This window comes from Thamnophis elegans, chromosome 2, assembly GCF_009769535.1.
Source record: "Thamnophis elegans isolate rThaEle1 chromosome 2, rThaEle1.pri, whole genome shotgun sequence".
Classification (NCBI taxonomy): domain Eukaryota; kingdom Metazoa; phylum Chordata; class Lepidosauria; order Squamata; family Colubridae; genus Thamnophis; species Thamnophis elegans.
The window spans coordinates 96,399,576-96,420,802 of record NC_045542.1 but is presented as its reverse complement, the minus strand read 5'-3'; the positions used below and the strand labels follow the sequence as shown (position 1 = coordinate 96,420,802).

The window sequence follows — 21,227 nt, the reverse complement described above, 5'->3', positions numbered from 1 at the left end:
CGGTCTTTCGATTCATACAGTTCCTTCAATAATAGCTGGTGTTCAGAAACCAGGGTTAGTCCCTAATGCATCACAAGCCTAAAGATGTTCTGCACATAAGCAGAAGGACTGTTGATGTTAAACACAACAGACAGGCGATTAGATAGCCACACTTGTTGAGTCCATTTGTTCATTATGGTTATTTAGCTGGCCTTCTTTTTAAATAGCTACCTGGAGGTTAAGTAAGCATAGCAATTTGAAGGAGGGAGAGAAGGGAAGTAAAGAAAGAGAGGGAATTAAATCTGCTCACTCTTGTTTGCAGCTTCTAGGGAAGTTGAACTTGCTTCAATTAAACTCACATTGACTTCTGTACCAAAAAGACTGGCCTGTGAGCATGGATAGTGGTGGAGCTTCAGCATCTTTAGTTCTTACTTAGAGAAAATTCCTTTAGTGTCCCACTGCGCTGCATTAAATGCAAATCAATTATTCACTGTAAAATGCCATCACCTTAGTCTTTGTTAGCTTTTTGGCAGTGCCCAGAGAACATAATAAATCAGCTGCGATTAAGTCTCTGGTATTCTTTGATTCTTGCAGTCAAACTCCAGTTCTTAATCATCTGCCCCACAAGGATGGTCACGGACAATGCCTTTTTATGCTAGTCATATTTTTAAGGTATAAAAGTTTGAGTGAATCAAACTTTTTTTTTAAAAAATGAAAGAACTTGAATCCAATTATAATACTTTCCTTTTCTCTTCCCCATCCTTTTGCTGACTGTAACAACCTCTAAAGGATTCTAGGGTATTTTAAAAATCCATCCTTCCGAGGTGGGTAAAATGAGGACCCGGATTGTTGTTGGGGGCAATATGCTGACTCTGTAAACCACTTAGAGAGGGCTGAAAGCCCTATGAAGCGGTATATAAGTCTAACTGCTATTGCTATTGCTATATGATATATAGTCAATTGTAATCAAAGAGTTTCTGGGAATACAATAGAAAATGCGTTGAAGTAAGGTTCTTTAGGCAAATATGATTTCCTATTTACTAGGGTTAAATTCTGCATACAGGATGTGTTCAATGATTGACATAAGCCGGGTACCCCTGTTTGCGTGAGAAAAGTGTTATGATTGTTGTTTTGCAAAAACAGTGTTCTTATTTAGTAATTAAAGCATCAATCACAACACATTGTATAGAGATTAGTTGCTAGCATTTTCATAGGATTTATTTGCATGTCATGTTCTAGATCTAGAACTTTATTTTCTTCATCATTTCCCCAGATGTTTTGAAAAGTGCAGAAAACCAGACGTGCAGTTCAAATGAATATATAGATTTATTCTAAGCTAAAGCTCTCTACAAGAATCTGAACCTACTAACAATCAAAGCAAATTGGTGGTAGATAAGAGTCAACGGGATTAAAGGTGGGCTGGACTTAGATCTCACTTGGGCTGAGTCTAGTCATCTCCTACATGTTTGTAATTATTTGGAGGTGTTCCAGTGTATCATTATAGTGTATAAGCATGCCAACACCTTTACACACAAACTCTTGGCTGTACCTCAGAAATCTCCCCTATGCAAGAAGTTGCTGGATCACCATGAACACTTTGAACCTCAGGGTCCATTGTCTATGGAGATTCTGAGTCATTTAGGTCATGGTTGTCCCAAAGGTGCTTTTCCAAGAGACAACTGGACCTTTTAGTTTTTCTTTGAAGATGTTTAACTTCTCATCCAAGAAGCTTCTTCAGTTCTGAAGCTCAGAGTCTACTGTTGGGAGTCAGTGACCACCTCTGCCCACATTGGACAGGTCGGAGGAGAAACCATAATCATGGCCTCTTGTTCACCTAAAAACACTAGTTGTGCTTCCATACATGCTCTTACTTATGTAACAAGCATTTGCTTTTTAAGATGTAGGGAATTCTGAGCAGGGGCCACTTTCAAAGGGACGATTTTTCCCATTTGCTCCTGAGTGGCAAGATGGCCCTGCACTCCCTTGTTAGATTCCCCAAAGGAGCTCAGCGGGATGGCAGGGACCGTTGCAAATTTCAAGAAATGCTAAATACACTGAGAATAGAATGAGTGGCGGGGAATATTGGGGTAACAAACCCTATTTGAGGTTGGAAGAGCACATAGTTAGATTCCTAATACCTTCAAGATCTCAAATTCTCTGCCGTTTAGGCTGCGTTTGAGTTTCTCTTTTCAAAGAGTAAGGTTGGCATCCAATGCTGTACAAAACTACAGCAACATCAATGCTATTATTTATGGCACTACTAAATCATATTAAAATATAGTGTACTGTGCTGGAGTGTGATAATACTATGTTTAAGCAATTACTTTCGCTGGCTGAGATTCATGACTGCTGTGCAGCCCACCCCTCCCTTTTCCTCTTGCCTTCAGTGGGCAGCCTTTTCAACGGCAAAGTCACAGCTGTGCCAAATTACCTCATTTTATGGGTTATGTGATGCTTCTGCTTGTTGGCCAAGGCTGTTTAAATTTAGCCCTCTCCCCCCCCCCACCTCCACACGTATTAGAGAGTTTTATTGATTGTTTATGTTAAAGAGGCCATAACCAGAGGCATTGGTCTGAAAGGTAGAATTTTGATCTTCTATTCCTTTAACAAGGATGTGCCAAAGGAGACTTGAGTGATGCTGTTGGCATCGGATAAAATGGAAATGCCTCCTAGCTGAGCGCAATCAGGACCATAACATCAAGCTATACTGAATTTATAAAATACCTGAATGTAAGCCCACAAAAAGATGAAGGTTCCCAAATTCTTACTGTATTTTAAAAGGCAAAAAAAAAAAAAAAAAGACTTAGATGAATTTTGAAAGAGTGGGATCCTTGAGGATTATTCACCCTTGAGCAGTTGAATGGATCAAATTCTCCCAGGTAGGGTAACTAATTGAAAGGCTTATATAAGAAAGAGAATTATTTGAATACAGTAGCAATAGCTCTTAGATTTATATGACGCTTCACAGTGCTTTACAACTCTCTCTAAGTGGTTTACAGAGTCAGCCTTTCCCCCCACCCCTAACAATCTGGGTCCTTATTTTATCGACCTCGGATGGATGGAAGGCTGAGTCAGTACAGGTAGTCCTCAACTTATGGCCACAATTGAAACCAAAAATTCTGTTGTCAAGCAAGACAGTGGCAGATTTTTCTCCCATTTTACGACCTTTCCTGCCACAGTTGTTAAGCGAATCAGTGCAGTTCTTAAGTTAATAGCATGGTTGTTAAGTGAACCTGCCTTCCCAATTGACTTATCTTGTTAGAGCAGTGTTTCTCAACCTTGGCAACTTGAAGATGTCTAGACTTCAACTCCCAGAATCCCCCAGCCAGCATTCACTGCCTGGTGAATTCTGGGAGTTGAAGTCCAGACATCTTCAAGTTACCAAGGTTGAGAAACACTGTGTTGGCTGGGGAATTCTGGGAGTTGAAGTCCGTACATCTTCAAGTTGCCAAGGTTGAGAAACACTGTGTTAGAGGGTTGCAAAAGGCGATCACATGATGCCTCAGTTGCCAAGCATCTGAATTTTGATCACGTGACCACAGTGATGCTGTAGTGGTTGTGAGTGTGAAAAACCCTCATAAGTCACATTTTTCCATGCCATTCAGTCACTAAACGAACTGTTGTAAGCCGAGGACTACCTGTAATAGGACTTTGGGTTGATGGAAGTGGTATTTTGTCAGGTTTTACATTCTAGAGAACTGTGGCATAGGTGATTGACTCCTGAAGTGTTTTGGAGATCTAGAAATGTTATTGTATTATAAGGGAGGCATTAAAAATAAAAACCCACACCGTCTCTTTCTTTTGACATATGAACTGTGAGCAAATTAGGAAAGATTTGAAAAGATGTGATATATAGTCAGACAAGAAGTATTCCTTCATCCGTTGCCTTGAGGAGGAGCAAATTTGAGACAGAGGCCTCTTTTCCTATCTAGTATAATGAACTGGGGGAATGCTAATAAAGAAAAAACACAGGAGCCCTGCCCTCCAATGTAACTGCTCGTCCTAGTAAAAGGCGCTCACTAATGGTCGACTTTTAACAAGGTAGCAAGATGGCAGGAAAGGTTAAGTATTGCAAATGTGATCTTCAGCCCGGGAAAAAATATCTGCCTCTGCACAGTGGTGTTCCCTGCATGAAGCTGTTTGCCACTTTTTATTGGACCTCAATAAATTGTTTGCTAGACATTTCAGCAAAATGGCTTTTTCCTTTCCTTTGGCCAATAGGTGCCATGTCCTTTGCCTTGGTTCTTTATTGGCAGTTGGTTGGCAATTATCAGGTGAAACCTATGCCAGTTTGGGCTTGCTGATAGTTACACAGCAAACTATTTTCTAGGGAGCGGGTGAGGGGCTGCCAGGAAGATTTCTCCTTTCCCAGCCCAGTGACAAAACAGTTGTATGCATAGCCATGTTATGGTTCAGAGTTGTGTATAATGCAAGCACTTACAAAGAATCTGTGGTTGCCATGTAGACAAATGTTGCCTAAATTGTAGAGTAGAATTATCACTGGAAGAGCTGCATTTGGCCTCTTTAAAAAAAACAAAAAACCAGACTGTTCCTATGTATCCATTTTATAGATTTGTACAGTCCAACCAAGGGTGACTCAGTGGCTATGATGCTGAGCTTGTCAATCAGAAAGTTCGGCAGTTTGACTCCCTAGTGCCGCATAATGGAGTGAGCTCCCGTTACTTGTCCCAGCTTCTGCCAGCTTGAAAGCATGTAAAAATGCAAGTAGAAAAATAGGGAACACCTTGGTGGGAATGTAACAGCATTCTGTACATCTTTGGCATTTAGTCATGCCAGCCACTTGACCACGGAGACATCTTTGGACAGCTCTGGCTCTTCGGCTTTGAAATTGAGATGAGCACCGTCCCTTAGAGTTGGAAATAACTAGCACACATGTGCGAGGGAAACCTTTACTTTTTACCTTAGAGTCCAACCTCTGTCTGTCACTAACTTCATATAGTAGAGTGCAAGGGGACATTGGAAGCATTAACTTCCAATTCACAATTGAATTTAGGGGAGGAAAAAAAAGGTCCAGTTTCACCTTGTGGCTTCTAAAGTAAGAGTTTTTAACCCACAACCTACTGAGCAGACCATAATGGCTGGTTCTCACACATTGCTAAATCCCAATGGGTGAACTCACATTTCAAACTAAATCAAAACAAGCAACTACAATGTTTCTTTGCCCTGTGGTCACTATGCGTATGTTCTCACAATCACAGTAAAACAGAATTCTTAAGTTTATAAGGGGACCAATCCCTTTTGACATTGCCTGCCAGTGAGTAAAGCTAAGAAATATAGATAGCAATAGCAATAGCAGTTAGACTTATATACCGCTTCATAGGGCTTTCAGCCCTCTCTAAGCTGTTTACAGAGTCAGCACATTGCCCCCACAGTCTGGGTCCTCATTTCACCCACCTCGGAAGGATGGAAGGCTGAGTCAACCTTGAGCCGGTGAGATTAGAACCGCTGAACTGCAGATAACAGTCAGCTGAAGTGGCCTGCAGTACTGCACCCTAACAACTGCGCCACCTCGGATAGGAGAAACTGGAGCCCAAAGACAGTCAGTTCTTGACTGCTTAACCCAAGACAATCACCAAAGCACAGATGGAGTAGCTCATCTTTTTTAGCTGTGCTCAGTAGTTGGCTGGCTAGGGAATTCTGGCAGTTGAAGTCTACCTATCTTCAAGCTTGCAAGGTTGCATCACGTAATGTATTGGGACTTTTTTTTTGCTTTCGCTAAACCGGGCGTGGGCGTGGCCAGCGCTTGACGCATCCGGCCTGCGGTCTGGGAGTTTGACAGCCCTGGATTAGAAAGTCAGTTCTTTATATTGACAAGATACTGAAGATACTGAAAGGCCCATCCTGCTTTATCCTCTTGTTTTCTTGAACTTGTTTATTTGCATTTGCAGGAATGTCATTTCCTTTAATTTGTTAGCACATTTAACCAGACAGGAGTTGTGAATCAGGTACTGTACACAAACCGTAGCTAGTTAAGTACACAACCATGTTTTTTTGAATTAAAAATATCGTCACTTTTCATTTTATGAATAGTCTCCCCAGTGTTCCGAGTCTTTCGAGTTTTTTTTTTTTTTAACACTATTAAGTTTATGTTTTATTGAAAAGAACATTGTGGTTGTCTTGACTACTAAAAAAACCCTGTCCTGTGCACTGCTCAGAAGGTGTGCATAATGTGACAGTTAAAACAAGAAGCGAGAATGCTGAGTTGAAGCTTACTCAGTTCAGCTTCTGGGCTCTCCAGCAACAAATCCTGAGACTTTTGTGTGTGTGTGTGTGTGTGTGTGTTTATTTTTCTCCTCAAGGATGCAGTCTGTTTATGCCGAAGTCGCTGGTTTGCAATGTAGTTATGCATTCATTTCCCATGACAATGATCGTTTTCTCCAACTACATTTACTTTGTGACCGAACCCACCCCGCCCCCCGTTCTGATATAAAATTCTCCTGTCTTTTTCCTCTAGGCAATAGTATATGAAGGCCAAGACAAGAATCCAGAAATGTGCAGAGTTCTGCTCACCCATGAAATAATGTGCAGGTAAGAAAAATCTCTGTCGTATCTTAATTAGCAAAGAAAAAAAAAATGACTGTCTCTCTCTGTCTTTTCAAAGCTTGGTTAAATCTAAAATTATTTTGAGATTTAAAGAATTCGCAATTTTCCTTTGAAGAACCCCCAAATATGCTTGGTGTGAGTGTAATAAGCAGCAAATGTGTACTAAATGATCTATTTTCCAAGGCACCTGAGGGTAGAACAAGAACCAGTGGGTGGAAACTAATCAAGGAGAGAAACAACTTAGAACTGAGGAGAAATTTCCTGACAGTTAGAACAATTAATCAGTGGGACAGCTTGCCTACAGAAGTTGTGAATGCCCCAACACTGGAAGTCTTTAAGAAGATGTTGGATAGCCATTTGTCTGAAACGGTATAGGGTTTCCTGCCTAGGCAGGGGGTTGGACTAGAAAACCTCCAAGGTCCCTTCCAACTCTGCCATTGTATTATTATCTTGTTTCAATGACCTATTGGAGCTTAATTTTGAATATGGCAAAAAATTAGTGATTGGAACCTTTATCTTCATGGAAAATGTTTCTGATGAGAGAAAGAGTGGGGAGAGGAGAGAAGAGGGAAGGAAGGAGGGGGAGGGATGGATGGATGGATGGATGGATGGAGGGAGGGAGGGAGGGAGTGGGAGAGAGAGAGAGAGAGAGAGAGAGAGAGAGAGAGAGAGAGAGAGAGAGAGAGAGAGAGAGAGAGAGAACATCCAAAATGCAAATACTTATGAGCAGTTATCCAACATGACGTTCACTAGGAAAACCATCACCATTAGGCCATTGCTTTCATAACAGCCTTTGCTACCTCAGGTAAACAAGAGCCTGGTCCTTATTTTCTGCAGAAGTGAGTCTTGTAGGCTACTATGAAGGATGTAGTGGGGGCAGAGTGAAAAGAAGGGTCTGTGGTCCATAGAAGGACATCTATACAGGTAGTCCTTGACTTACAACCACAGTTAGAACCAGAATTTCTGTTGTTAAACTCATTGAGTTGTAACTGATTTTACAACTTTTAAGTGAATTACTGCAGTTGTTAAGTGAGCCATGTGGTCATTAAGTGAAGCCAGGTTCCTCCATTGACTGTGAAAATGGCTGAGAAGGTCACAGAAGGTGAACCCATGACTCTAGGACTCTGCAACCATCGTAAATACAAGCTGGTTGCCAAACATCCAAAGTTTGATCATGTGACCATAGGGATGCTGTGATTGTCATAGATGTGAGGACCAGTTGTAAGTAACTTTTTCAATGCTTTTGTAACTTTGAACGGTTGCTAAATGAATGGTTGTAAGTTGAGGACTACTTACTTTAGCTGTCCAAGTTTATTGATTGCCCATTCAAGCAGACTCTTGGGTTGGACCTATGTAAAGGTTATGCTTGTTGTGTACCCCTCTCCCCCATCTTTCAATGGGATTGTGTTTTCAGACCTAGCTTCTTAGAATCAGGTATAAAGTGAACTGAGCAAGAGCAGTCAGTCCTCCGTGGGTTGTTGAAGCACAATCGTCTTCTCCTTTCAATCAACAAATATGCATTTCATCTTTGGGGATGATGAAGGATCATACTTCAGCAGACAGTGGTTGAATTGGTTGATGTAGTTATGAATAGTAGCTAAATCAGCAACAATTAGCAGCTCGGATATTATTTGGTGGCACAAATTGTGACAGCTGCTGATTTCAGGAATGAAAACATGGATTAAATTTTAAAATTCAAGTGCATAAATTATATAGAAATTGTGCTAAAAGAATAGGCCAGGATCAGCCCCTCCCTCCTTTTGGATTTCTTAATAGATTTCCTCAGCCTAGTGCCGTGATGGCAAATCTATGGCGTGTGTGCCCGAAGTGGCACGCACAGACTTGCCTGTTTGTCTTCTGGGTTTCTGGCAAGCATCATGCACAACAATCAGTTGCCCTTCGCATGCGCAGCAGTGCCAAAAACCAGTGTGCGTACTCATGCTGCCAGCTGATTGTCGAGTGCGCATGCGCACCATAACCCAAAACTTCAGCTTCTCCAGAGTGCGGTCCCTTTGCATGCTCAGAAGTGCCGAAAGCTGGCCTGCGCATGTATGCTGGACAGCTGATTGTTGGGTGCCCATGTGTGCTAGAACCCGGAAGTTCAGCTTTTCCAGAGTGTGGCCCTGATGAGCATGCGTGCGATGTTTCCACTCGGTGCCAAAAAGGTTTCCCATCACTGGCCTAGTGTTTTTGTTGCTTTGGAAAACTTTTTTTTAAAAAAATCCAGGGTTAAGAAGAGTTGCATCAAACACAACTGTACAACACAAATTTTAGAAAGTTTGCTTTTTATAATCTTAGTAAGGCTCATCGGTTGTGGCTGAACAATTAAATGAAATTAGCATTCTCATATATTTCAAGAGATATTCATATAATGAAATTCTAAGGGAAAGAATGTTTTCCATATTAAGTAACCTGAAAGATGAATCAGGAATTGAATGTATATATCATGTTAGATTATAATGTGTTGTTGAGGGTTTTTTTTTTTTTTTTTTTGCTTAGTGTGATTTGTGAATCTACTCATTCTGGGTTTAAATTGAGTGTGAATCAGGCCATTATGATTTATTCAACACATCCAGATTAAAAAAAAAATCTAGTTATAGTATTCAGTAGTTCAGTAATGGTCTGAATTCTCAGAGTGAAATGTGGCCTCTTTTACAGTTGATACTCAGTGTTTTTGGGCCACAAACTATATTTTGCAGAGGTGATAGGCAGAAATCCAATAGAGGAAAATCTAATGGGCTAGAATGATGTGTGAGAGCTATAGTTCTCACACAGACAAGAGTAAAAAGTTTGATAAAAAAGCAGCCCTTTACCTCAATAAGACTGATGGAAACTGGGTCTTCCACACAAAAGATAGAAGCATCTAGCATGTTGCATTACTCAGGGGGAAGTGCAAGAATTTTGAAACTTGATTTTCCTATAAATAGGACTCATTTTGATATGCAACAGTTGCTGCCATTCTTTAACAATGACCTCTTAGCTCTCCTGCAATATATGCACTTATTAGATGTTCTCGCATTCTTGAACACTTGTTTATCTGTTTCTAGTTCAAAATTTCTGGGAGTAACTTTGTGGATTTGGGACTAGCAGTTGTACTAACTATACCAAGTAAAATTCATTAAACAGTTCCTGGAATAAAGTACAATATAAGGAACACACTCTTTGGTTTATATTATTTATCATGTTCAGAAAGATTTGAACAAAAGAAAGGTTGGGGGAAGATCAGTAAGAGCTGTAGATGACATTAACATGAACGGATAAGCTAGAATCACAGATAAAGGATTGGTAAGAATGTGAATTGGTAAATATTTGGCAGGTTTTTAATAGATGTCCAAGTTTCTGATGTTAATAAAAACAGGAGATAACTGTCTAGTAATCACTTAGTATTCCTCATTTGGCTTGTTATGAGTGTATGAATACATTTATTGGAGAGTAGCTTTTCTTATGTTTTTTTTTAGATAGTAGGACAATTTCCCATTACTTATGTATAGTATTTTAGCATCCATCAAAATCTTCAAGTGTTGTGTCAACAGAATCGGGTGTGCCAAAAAGTGTATGAGTACATAAAAACATACATACATACATACATACATACATACATACATTCCAGTAGTGGGTTTCAATTTTTTTTAGAAACTCTTCTGTAGGTGTGACCTGCTTTGTGGGAGTGGCTTGCTGGCCATGTGACCAGGTGGGAATGGCTTGCCAGCCATGTGATCGAGTGGGAGTGGCTTGGCAGTCATGTGACTGTGTGGGCATGGCCAACTTGTAAAATGTGGTGAAACTCACTTAACAATGCTCTTGCTTAGCAACCAAAATGTTGGCTCAGAAACTCTGGCATTTGAAACATGCAAGTCTTATAGCTGCCAAGTTACAAGACCTTTGTACCCCTCAACCCTTTAGAAAACCCATCCAGGAGTGTTCAAACTTGACAGCTTTAAGACTTGTAGACTTCAAGTCCCAGAATTCCTCCTCTCGCTCTTCATCTTGATGATGTGCAGACGGGTGGGGGGGAGGGATTTGTGGAACCTCTTCTATAGAAGAGGTTAGAACTGGCAGGAACCCACCCCTGATACATACATACATACATACATACATACATACATACATACATACATACATACATACATACATTGTTTATGTATTTATATAGTGCCTTACATAGTCATAGAGATTTAAAAAGAACTCATAAGAGTCCTATATAGTATATAATTGAAAATTATCATTACAATATAAGCAGTCAAGGTGGAGGTAAGATATAGAGTTATTCATGGATCAGGGGAAAATCCATGATTACTTCAGCTACATTTACATTAGCAAGCAGTTCCAATGCTGTGATGTCTTTTGACTTGAAAACCCTTTACTCAATATTGCCATTGTTTATCCATATTGCTGATTTCAACAGATCTTTATGTTTTTCTCTGTTTTGCAAAGCCATATGAGCAAACTAAAAAAAAGCCATCCTGATATTTACTTAAAACAAGAAGGAAGTATCTTAAAATATCTAGGTTCAATTTTAGTGTTCTGAGGTACTCACAGACGGACATAATAGTATACTTGTATGAGGTTGCCCAATGCTATCCCTCAAATCTCTGATCGATTGTATTGCTACCATATTTTTGACAAATAAGGAAACTTACTTTTTGTTGCTTACACATTCCTAGATTTGCTGCTACTGGCTTTCTAACTGTAGTAAGTGCAGATTGGGATGTGCTGAATCTGCAACAGGGGTCCAAATGCAGTTTCAATTATAAGCATAAAATTAGAGTCTGTTCCCCATTAATCAGCCCAGCTAATTGCTATGCACTACCATTAGCCATATGGTGTGAAAGACAGCTTGCTCTCTCTAAGATGAAATTTCTTCATTCCAGAAATGAAACAGTGAAGGCCCGTGCTTCAAAATAGCTTGTTATAGATACATAATTCCTAAACAACTTTCAACAGTGCCTTTGATCAAGACTAACAATATAATAAAACTATAAGTTGGTATCATCAAAATGGAATATTCACGAGTAGGCATCCTCTGAAGGGAAGGAGACAAAGAACAACACGTTATAGAAGAAAAATCATAGATGAGTCTGATTGGAAAGCCAAACTGGATTAGAATTTCATTCTGCTTCACTGTAAGCTATGGTTCCTTTCACAATGGCTTCATAAAGGAGAACATGTTCTCATGCCAGCTTATGCTGCTCTGCATGTGTGGAAGGTAGCAGAAACAACTTCAGAAACTTATTTATAAAATGTGCTGTACATTTGACGGCTCATGAGAATGTGCTCCAAATCCACAATTTTCTGTCTTCAGTTTAATTCCTAATGACATACTAATGTGATTAATATTTTTCTAGAATTTCATAGCTGTTATATATGTCTATGGAGGAACAGGTCAAGGAAATAACTTTCCTAAAACTACCTCATACACTTACAATTTCAATGAGGTACAAACCAGAACCTGTCTACTTTACCATTCATTCTTTAGACAGCTGTCTAAAACAAAAATGATGAGTAATTCTGGAGTGGATTTCTCAATGGATTTTTCTTTGTCTGATGTAAACTGGAGTTAACATTTTCATTCTTTGTTAATTTATTGATTTTACAATTATCCAGAATTTTAAAAGGTGCTTGAAACAATATTATTCATTATTTATTTATTTATTTATTTGTGGGTGCTCCATCACTGGAGGTTTTAAAGAAAAGATTGGACAACCATTTGTCCAGAATGGTATAGGGTCTCCTGCTTGAGCAGGAAGTTGGACTGGAAGAGGCCAAGGTTCCTTCCAAATCTATTCTTCTGTTATTTCTTGGCTCCTGGCAACTCCCTGGACAAGTCTCTGCCTTCTTCCAGACAGAAGAATCTTCCATTTGTCTATCAGATTATATGAATTTATGGACCAAACCAGCTGGTATGCATGATAATTTCACCTCTAAGCCAGCTTTCAGGCTTAGTCTGATGTGAGAACTGGTCTGGTGTGAAAAGTCTCTGAATTATTTCCCTGTGTTCTGGTTTGTTAATATTTTTCCTAAGATACTTGATGTTAATTCCCATCATTTTAAATAACCAAAGGCCACGACACCTGGTTGAGGGGGGGGGGGGGTCATTTTATGAGAAAGATAATCCAAACTATACCAAAATTAGAATAGGGTTGCAGAAAACACCATTTTTTTTGCAAGATTTATGTTGCCAGTCAGATTTTGTTCATGCGTTATATTTTAGAATTTATGAACTAAAGCCTTCCCTTATTTGTCTCAATAAAAAGAGGAGGAATAGGGAATCTATTCTGGTTTTGTTGATTTTATCTAATGGTATAACAGTCCTGGCATTTACTGTATTTATCTGAAAGAGAAAAAAAATAAATAAATTTCCCCTTTCATCAACAACTTACCTTTATGATGGAAGTCAGATTAATTTTAGTTTTACTTCACTAATAGAAAATTAAGCTTTTTAAATATAATCTTAACAGTGTGTGTGTATGTTTAATTGAGCTTTATCTTTCTTTCCAGTAAATATGATAATTTCGCCAGAATAGCAACAGTGGGAGGGCAGGGAACCAACCAACCATGCAATCTGATCATTTTTCAGTATTTGGGGTAGGATGTAGGATGTCGGAGCAGAATTATATTATGTCTGGGACTATAGTTTGATATGCAACAGTACTGTAAATGCAGATCTGCCACTTAGGGTTACATTGCATTTATTTTATTATTTTCTTTAGTTTAAATAAGTATCTCTGGGAATACAGTATATTACATTTGCTATGCCTTTTTAAAAAGTTGTTGGTTCATAATCTGGAATTCTGGGTATCATTTTGCTCTTTTCATTCACAAAGATTTTTGGAATCACGATGTCCGTTTATTTTGAAAACACCAAGATTTTCAAGATTTTTGAAGGGCAAAAAAATCATTGCACATAATCTTTTTTTTTGTTGCTTCCCTGTGGGTGGCTGCTACTACCCTTGTTTGAGGGCACCTTGAACCATCTGCAATGTACTTGGATGTCATTAGTATCAGCCTAGAAAACTAGGATTATGAACTGTAAAAGTTGTGCTCTCCCTTTTCCCTTTTCTGTGTGTATGTGGCCGTTGTTGTGTGCCAGCTGTGAAAGAAGTCAAACCTAGTAATTAACCCATATGTGACCTACCGTATTTGACTGATTTCCAGGCAGGGAGAGAGCGGTAACTCTAGCCAGCAATACCATCCTTTCTGTATCTGTAATGATGGTTTTAAGAGTGTAATAGCTGCACTAAATCCTCTCCTTCTTGCTCCATAGCCGCTGTTGTGACAAGAAAAGCTGCGGCAACAGAAATGAGACTCCTTCAGATCCGGTGATAATTGACAGGTAAGGGCTGCTGTTCTTTGGTGTAGATTTATTTTGAGAGGGTGTATTTGTCTGTTTGTTCGTTGCACCACGTTATTACTGGAACGTCTGTCCTGTGTTGCTAATGGCCGAAGAGCGATGCTTGTCTGTGGGCGTCATTTTGTGGTTTATTTGGAATTAGCGAGGCTGTGAGGTTTTGATTCTCTGGGAAAAGCCAGATGGGGTGGAACTGGGGGAGAGAGGGCTTGGTGGATGATTCTGGTGAGAAACTCTGATTCATGTTCGTGTGGAGGATATTTTTCTCTGCAACTTTCCTTGCCTTGATTCGCAGGCTGGACCTGGGAAAGCGTCAGGGATATAAAATAATAAGTTAGTGATTTATGAAATGTGGCTGGGTGCTTATAAATATTTAACTTTTTACTTTGAAAAATGTTTGAAGCATTATCACTTTTTAGCTACAGTAGTGCTCTTGGATGCAATCCATCTAAATTGTAAGGTTTATTTTATTTGTACATTAAGAGATGGGCAAACTTAAGATTCACCCCCCGTCACCTCAAGTCTATTTTCCTCCCCCTTCTCTTCTAAGGTCTCCAGATTGTTTTCTTTGGTTCGAGTGCAGTTTTGATTGTATAGTTAGTTGATTAATTCATTTTCTCTGTCTTAATTATTATGGCTTCTAAACCGACCCAAATTACTAATCTGCCATGACCGAATAAATCACTATAGAACAATAAATTCACCGAGTTGGTCTATATAATTTGCACGCAGCAGGCTTGCAAATTAGGCCGGGCTGTCACCAAATAGTCTTCTTTACATTTTAATTATTGAAACTTGTCATACAGAAACATATGATAAACTGTTACATTGTCACCAATTACTCAGTGAGAGTTAGGTGACCATGCAGAGCTGATACTGAATGCCATCAGCTAAGCTGGATCAGTTTAGAATTAAATGTCTCTTGTTGTATTATCTAGATCTGCCTTATTGGCACCCTTCAGATTAATTGGGTCTGTCATTTCGAGATTTGTAGCCAGGGCAGTTGAGAATTCTGGGAGCTGTGGTCCAAACATAGCTGGAAAACATAAGGTTAGGGGAAGGAATCGAAGATACTGTGAACTGTGTTCAATTCATAAACATTTCTTTGTTTAGTTGTACTAGAAGTATACTGAAATGTAGTGAAATTATGTTATTTTGTGTTGAGAAAACATGATGTAAAAGCAATAATTGCCTCTATGTATAATTCTAAACCTGCATATTAGTGAGGAAGCTCCATTAAACTCAACAGAATTTACTTTTTGTTGTGCTGTTAGTACAGTTTTCTCTCTCTCCTTAAAAAAAAGCTATATAATTTTGTAGAGTAAGTAAATGTTTTAAGTAAATTCCAATGGCATTACATAATGTAACAATTGCACGTTAAGGGTTTAGAAAACTTTTTGGGGGTACATTGTGGGGTTCTGTGTAATCATTCTAGGCAAGATTTGCACTCTGGCACTCATGTAGTAGCTAAATAATTAAGAAATAATTGGAGATCTATAAGGTATTAACTATGGCACTGTCTGCTCTATTTTTGTATTTTTGAATCCCCTTTCCTTTCCTTTGCTTTCCTTTCCTTTCCTTTCCTTTCCCAGAATATAAACAGACAAAAATAAATTTCCATTGTGTTTAAACTGAGAAGAAATCATGATAAAAACCCATTTTAAACCATGATTTAAAATCCATTTTATGAAGCTGATAACTATTATTAACTGCTTCCAGAGCACTGAGAAATGTAGATGAATAGAGGTTTCTTGATTGGTTGTGTTGCAAAGATTGCTTGTGTTATATGGGCAAAGTTCTTGTTTTGTTCTTTTTACTAAGAAATGTTTTTTTTAAAAAAATCCAGACTACCCTTTCTGTTTTCTGTTTTCCTCACAGCTCTTGGTCCACCATACCATAGTTGTACAGAACTTTTGACCATGCAGTACTTTTAGTTGGTTTCACGAAAAATCATTTTCATTTATAAGGTTTACTCTTACAAATGTTGCCTTGTCACCCACTTTGAATATGAACCGGCTAATCTTTGAAAATTCCTCTCTTGGTTTCAAGTGGTGATTTTGATAGGGAAGTTTGATATAACTGTGGTTTGAATAACATGTGATTTTGACCTGTTCCTGTGGGTTGCAGTGGCACAAGAAATTTGACTCAGACGAGCTGTAATTAGCCTTGCCTGTGTTTTTGAAACAGGATTGGGTTACCTGAATTGCATTAGTGTGGCTTCTATTGTTGCCGCTTAGCATCTGTCCCAGTAGGGTACTTAAAACCTTTTTCTTGGCCAGGGATAATTCAAACATTTACGGAAAAGAAAGTAGGTGCTTTGTACAGTTGGTGGCTCTGGTGAGACGAATGACATCTACTAGTGTAATTTTCCCCTCTTGATTTTGAAAAACGAAAAGCAATCTGCATGGAACTCACATTTAAAACGGAATACTTCACCAATTGTGTTAACTTTAAAAAGCTGTCATGAGCCACAGAACATATGTTGAGTTGCAGTCTGCTGTCACTCCTGCATGCATAAAATTGTAAGCTATTATGCCAATTGATATGCAAAACCATGACTTGCTTTTTTTGTTTGTTTGTTTACTGCCAAGTGAGCCTGTATAGGATAAAGAAAGAAGGTTTGGAGAGACTTATGCCCAGCAGAATGTGCAACCTATTTGGCCTGAAGTAACTTTAACACAAAATGGTGACCTTAGGTGTTACATGTAAGCAGGTTGAGACCATATTGAAAACATGTACATATTTCTATGTATAGGTGATCTTCCTTTATCTAAATTTATATAATGGGGAATGCTTGGTGAACCATTTTTGTGTTTGTAAGGACATGTTATATACTACTGTAGATTATTTGAAAATTATTGAATAACAGCTTTGATGTATAAATATTGGCAATCTCTTACAAACGCTGTGAATATTCAGGATTAAGTGCTAGTAGATGGTATATTTGTTGCTATATAAGATCTCTGGATAGGAGATCTGATATCCTGCAGATATTTTGGACTTTAGCTCCCCAGAGCATTAATTAGCATGACCATCAGCTAGGGATTGGGGCAGCTGTACGCCCTGTGGTCATCCCTACCCATATATGAACTAGACTCTCTTCTACTGCTACTTGTAATAGATTCTCTTCTAGTGGATATTTCTATAAAACCTTCTTTTGCTATCATGTATCTCTTATGCTAATTTATCACAATGTGAGCTGTAAGTGTTGTATACTGTATTAAGTGAGAGATTTCTGAGCCCCTCTCGAAACTATTTTTTGATTAATCTTCTCTGATCTGGTGCCCTTCAGATGTGTTGGAACTACAATGAACATAATTCCCAGTCAACATGGCCATTGGCCACGACACTTGAGATTGATGAGATCAAAGTCCCAACATACCTGGAAGGCATCAGATTTTTTGAAGGTTGCAGAAGTCAGGCTGGGGAAGGACTGCATTTAAAGGACCATGCTAGAATTGTGTCATGGCCAAAGCAGTTCATGAATTGGGAGTGTGTCTGTGTGTGTGTGTGTGGGGGAGGCAGAATCTCATAGATTTGGTAGGGAATGCAACATATGTTTTTGGAGAGGTGACTTTTACCACCACAAATTGCAGTCAAAGTGACTTAAAACCACGTTGTGTATTGTAACGATCTGCTTTTGCCACCATATCTGGAAATATAAAAACTGAATCTAGGATTTTTTACCAATTCAATTAAAAAAACAACCCAGGAAGTTAACAGAAAAAAAAGTGTGTGTGTGTGTGTGTGACACTCATTTACACACATAGGGATCCTTTGGTTACATCATGTGCAAATTCCAGCACAAACGCATACATCAAAACACCAAAGGTGAAATATGCAGGGGTACATTTTAAAGCTTACTGTATCAAAGGTGACTATATATTAATCTCCAAAATGCTAATAATAGAAGATCATCTCCTGAATCCCAGACAGCTAGTCCTTTGTGCATTTTCTCCTCCTCGTCATTGGACAGAAACAACCTGCAATTTGTAGAAAATCCAAGTATGTGGTAGAATCTGCTTCGTAACTATTATTTAAAGGAGTGGTGCTTTTCAGACACCCTCCCCCCACACCATTCTATAAAACTGCATGTTATTTCATGAAGATGAGGAAGTGACACATCTTTAGAGGATGCACAATGATGCAAAACAACTTGATAGGCAGCCATCTCTATTACAAGGGGCACAGTACATGTTCAACCTAGTAGCAGAAAAAAAGAAAAGAAAGGAAAAAAAATAAGAGGAAGCTACTTCCTGTTACTATATTCCAAACCGAGGAACGTTCCAACAGTGTCTCCAATTTGAATTTAAAAGGTTTGCCATAAAATTCCTAGGCAGGACTGGAATACATTGTATTTTTATTGCCACATTGGATATTCTTATGTCCTAACCTCTTTTCTCCCCTATAGTTATTCTAGTTCAATAAATAAAACCTCATTAGACTATTCCCATTTCAATGAGTTTATTAAATTTTACAGGAGCAATTAGCATAAGCTGTGCTAATTTTTCTGGAAGACTAATGAGAGAGCTTCTTAATTAGGTTTGCTTTGTAAAAATCTGAAAACATGATAATGAAAAAAAGTCACATAGGGTGCAGTGCAACAGGAAGGAAATGTCTTATTATTTCTTGATTTGTGAAGGATGGTTCTGTATTCTGGCATACCCTCAAACTTAAGGCAATAAAAAACCACCACGGTTGACCCCTTTTGAAACAGATATTTGGCCAAATCCCCACTCCTCTTTTCATGGGTGAATTGAGTGTGCCCTTGTTCACCTGATTAGGGAACATCTAGAAAAGAATTTCCATTTCCAATGTAGGTTTCCAAGGCCAGATCACTGTAGTATAAACCAGTGGTGGGATTCAGCCAGTTCGCACCTATTGGAGAGAACCGGTGGTTAACTTTATAAGCAGTCCAGAGAACCAGTTGTTGGAAGAAATTTCATTTTGTTTTTTTCCACTTTACAGGGCTAATCCTGTAAGGAAGGCAGGAAGGAAACATTCTGGTGTTGTTTCTAGCCTAAACTTTATTGCCCTGCTTACAGAAACTGCCTCTCCGGTTAACCCTTATTACATAACAGCTAAGGCAAAGCACCCATCGACGTGAGTGATGTTGAGTTGGCCACGTCCACTCAGTCACATGACCACTGAGCCCTGCCTACCCAGCTGGTTATTGGGCAGAGAACCGGTTGTTAAATTATTTGAATCCCACCACTGGTATAAACATATGTCCTGATACATTGGATTCCATTAGAGATGTCTACTGTGTTTCTTATTGTTTGAGAGTTGTGTTTACACTAGCATTGGAGACAAAAATCCAGATATAAGGTCACTCATGGTCCTAAACCCATGATGGTGAACCTATGGCACACGTGCCAGAAATGGCACACAAGCTATTGCCCCAGCTCTGCCACGCATGTATGTGTATCTCCCTCTGGCCAGCTGGTCTTCGGGTCTCTGCTGTGTATGCATGGAGTGGACGGGGCGCGTGCAGGATGCTGCATACGCATGCGTGGGATGCTGCATACATGCAGGGACTGCACATGCATTGCATTTTGGGGGTTCAGGTGTGTGTGCTTTGGGCTCTCAGCCTGGAAAAGGTTAGTCATCAGTGCCCTAAACCAGTGGTTCCCAAACTTGGCAACTTTAAGATTTGTGGACTTCAACTCCCAGAGTTCTCCAGCCAGAAGAGCTAGCTGGAGAATTCTGGGAGTTGAAGTCCACAAGTCTTAAAGTTGCCAAGTTTGGGAACCACTGCCCTAAACCTTTAGAGAGAACAGAACAGATATCATTGACCATCTTAGGCATCTTCAAAGTTGAAAGGGATATGATTGAGGCAGCACTGCTCATAGGTGTGCATACTCATCCCATTATTTTCTTTATCAAATACACTCTGCAAGCTTTTGAGATGCTTCAAAAAAAAAAAGCAGACCTGAGCAGAGGTAATTGTAGGACAGAATAAATATGGGTGATAAATGCTGCCTCTGCCATTCCTTTTTCAACTCTTTTAAAAACAACAGTGTCTTTTTATGTCATTGATAGGACTTGCTGAAGGTTAGAAGTCATTTATTTTTAACTCAAAAATTATTCTGATGCCAGTGTATTAGAAGTAATTTTGGAGCTGTCGTGCATGCTGTGGTAACACAGTGGTTAGAATTCAGGATTGCAGGCTATTTCTGCCAACTGCCAGCAGTTCAATTCTCACTGGGAAAAGGTTGACTCAGTCTTCCATTCTTCCTAGATGGGTAAAATGAGGACCCAGATTGTTGGGGCCAATATGCTGACTCTGTAAACGGCTTAAAGAGGGCTGTAAAGCACCATGAAGCGGTATATAAGTCTAAGTGCTATTGCTATGAAGCAGAATCCATTGTGCTTTAAATTTGGCTTGAGGGATAACTCCTTGGCCCTTTCAAAGATATTTACTGAATTCTGGTAGAAGTTTGTCTCTGTTTTGCAATGTTTTCCCAAAAATTCTGAGTTGGACCAGCTAGGATTCTTTTGAGAGAAAACTGTCACAAAGCCATTGCTTCTAGGAACCTCAGTTTTATAATTCCAGTTTTGCCTTTATCTGTCTTTTTGTAGGTCTGAAAATGAAATGTATTTTAAAGACTGATCATGTTAGAATACACAATTGTGAAGGGACAGTTATTTTCCCTGAGGACAATCAATAATATTAACATGTCCTGAATCACTTGTATGCCTGGGCTGTTAAGGATTGAAACTGGCAAGCCGGCATGTTTTGACATTATGTATCCTGACTCCGTAGTTTATATATGTAATCCTCAACTTACAACCATGCATTTAGCAACCATTCAAAGTTATAACACTACTGAAAAAAACTGACTTACAACTAGTCCTTGCACTTACAACCATCTCAGCATCTCAATGGTCGTGTGATCAGAATTTGAGTGTTTGACAAGTAGAATGTATTTACGATGGTTGCAACAACTCGGGGTCATGTGATTGCCATTTGTGAGGTTCTTAGCCAACTTCTTTTTTTAAAATAAAATTTTTATTTTCAAACAAACACAAACACACAAAACATATAACATAAAAATCTCTTCAACTGCATACAGTCTGTCATTGGTTACAAGGTCTTTCTGCGTCGTTTTTCTTAGCCAACTTCTGACAAGCTTCTTCAATGGGAGAAGCTGAATTTGCTTAATGACTGCATAGTTCACTTAACAACTGCAATGATTCCCTTACCCTTCATGGCAAAAAGGTCATAAAATTGGCCATATCTTAAAAATTCCCTTGCTTAGTAATGGGAATTCTGGTCCCAATTGTATTCTAAGTTGAAGATTACCTGTATATGGCCTAGGCTTGTTTTCTGTAG

At 39.1% G+C, this 21,227-nt stretch overlaps 1 protein-coding gene across 2 annotated transcripts in view; it reads left to right on the top strand.

The window, feature by feature from the left end:
- EBF1 (EBF transcription factor 1) overlaps positions 1–21,227 on the top strand; it is a 348,388-nt gene that overhangs the window by 11,630 nt on the left and 315,531 nt on the right. For both annotated transcript variants that reach the window (XM_032212355.1, XM_032212354.1), the window contains exons 5-6: positions 6,455–6,528; positions 13,808–13,876. In XM_032212355.1, the coding sequence (XP_032068246.1) occupies positions 6,455–6,528; positions 13,808–13,876 (143 nt within the window). The remainder of the gene's footprint in view (positions 1–6,454; positions 6,529–13,807; positions 13,877–21,227) is intronic.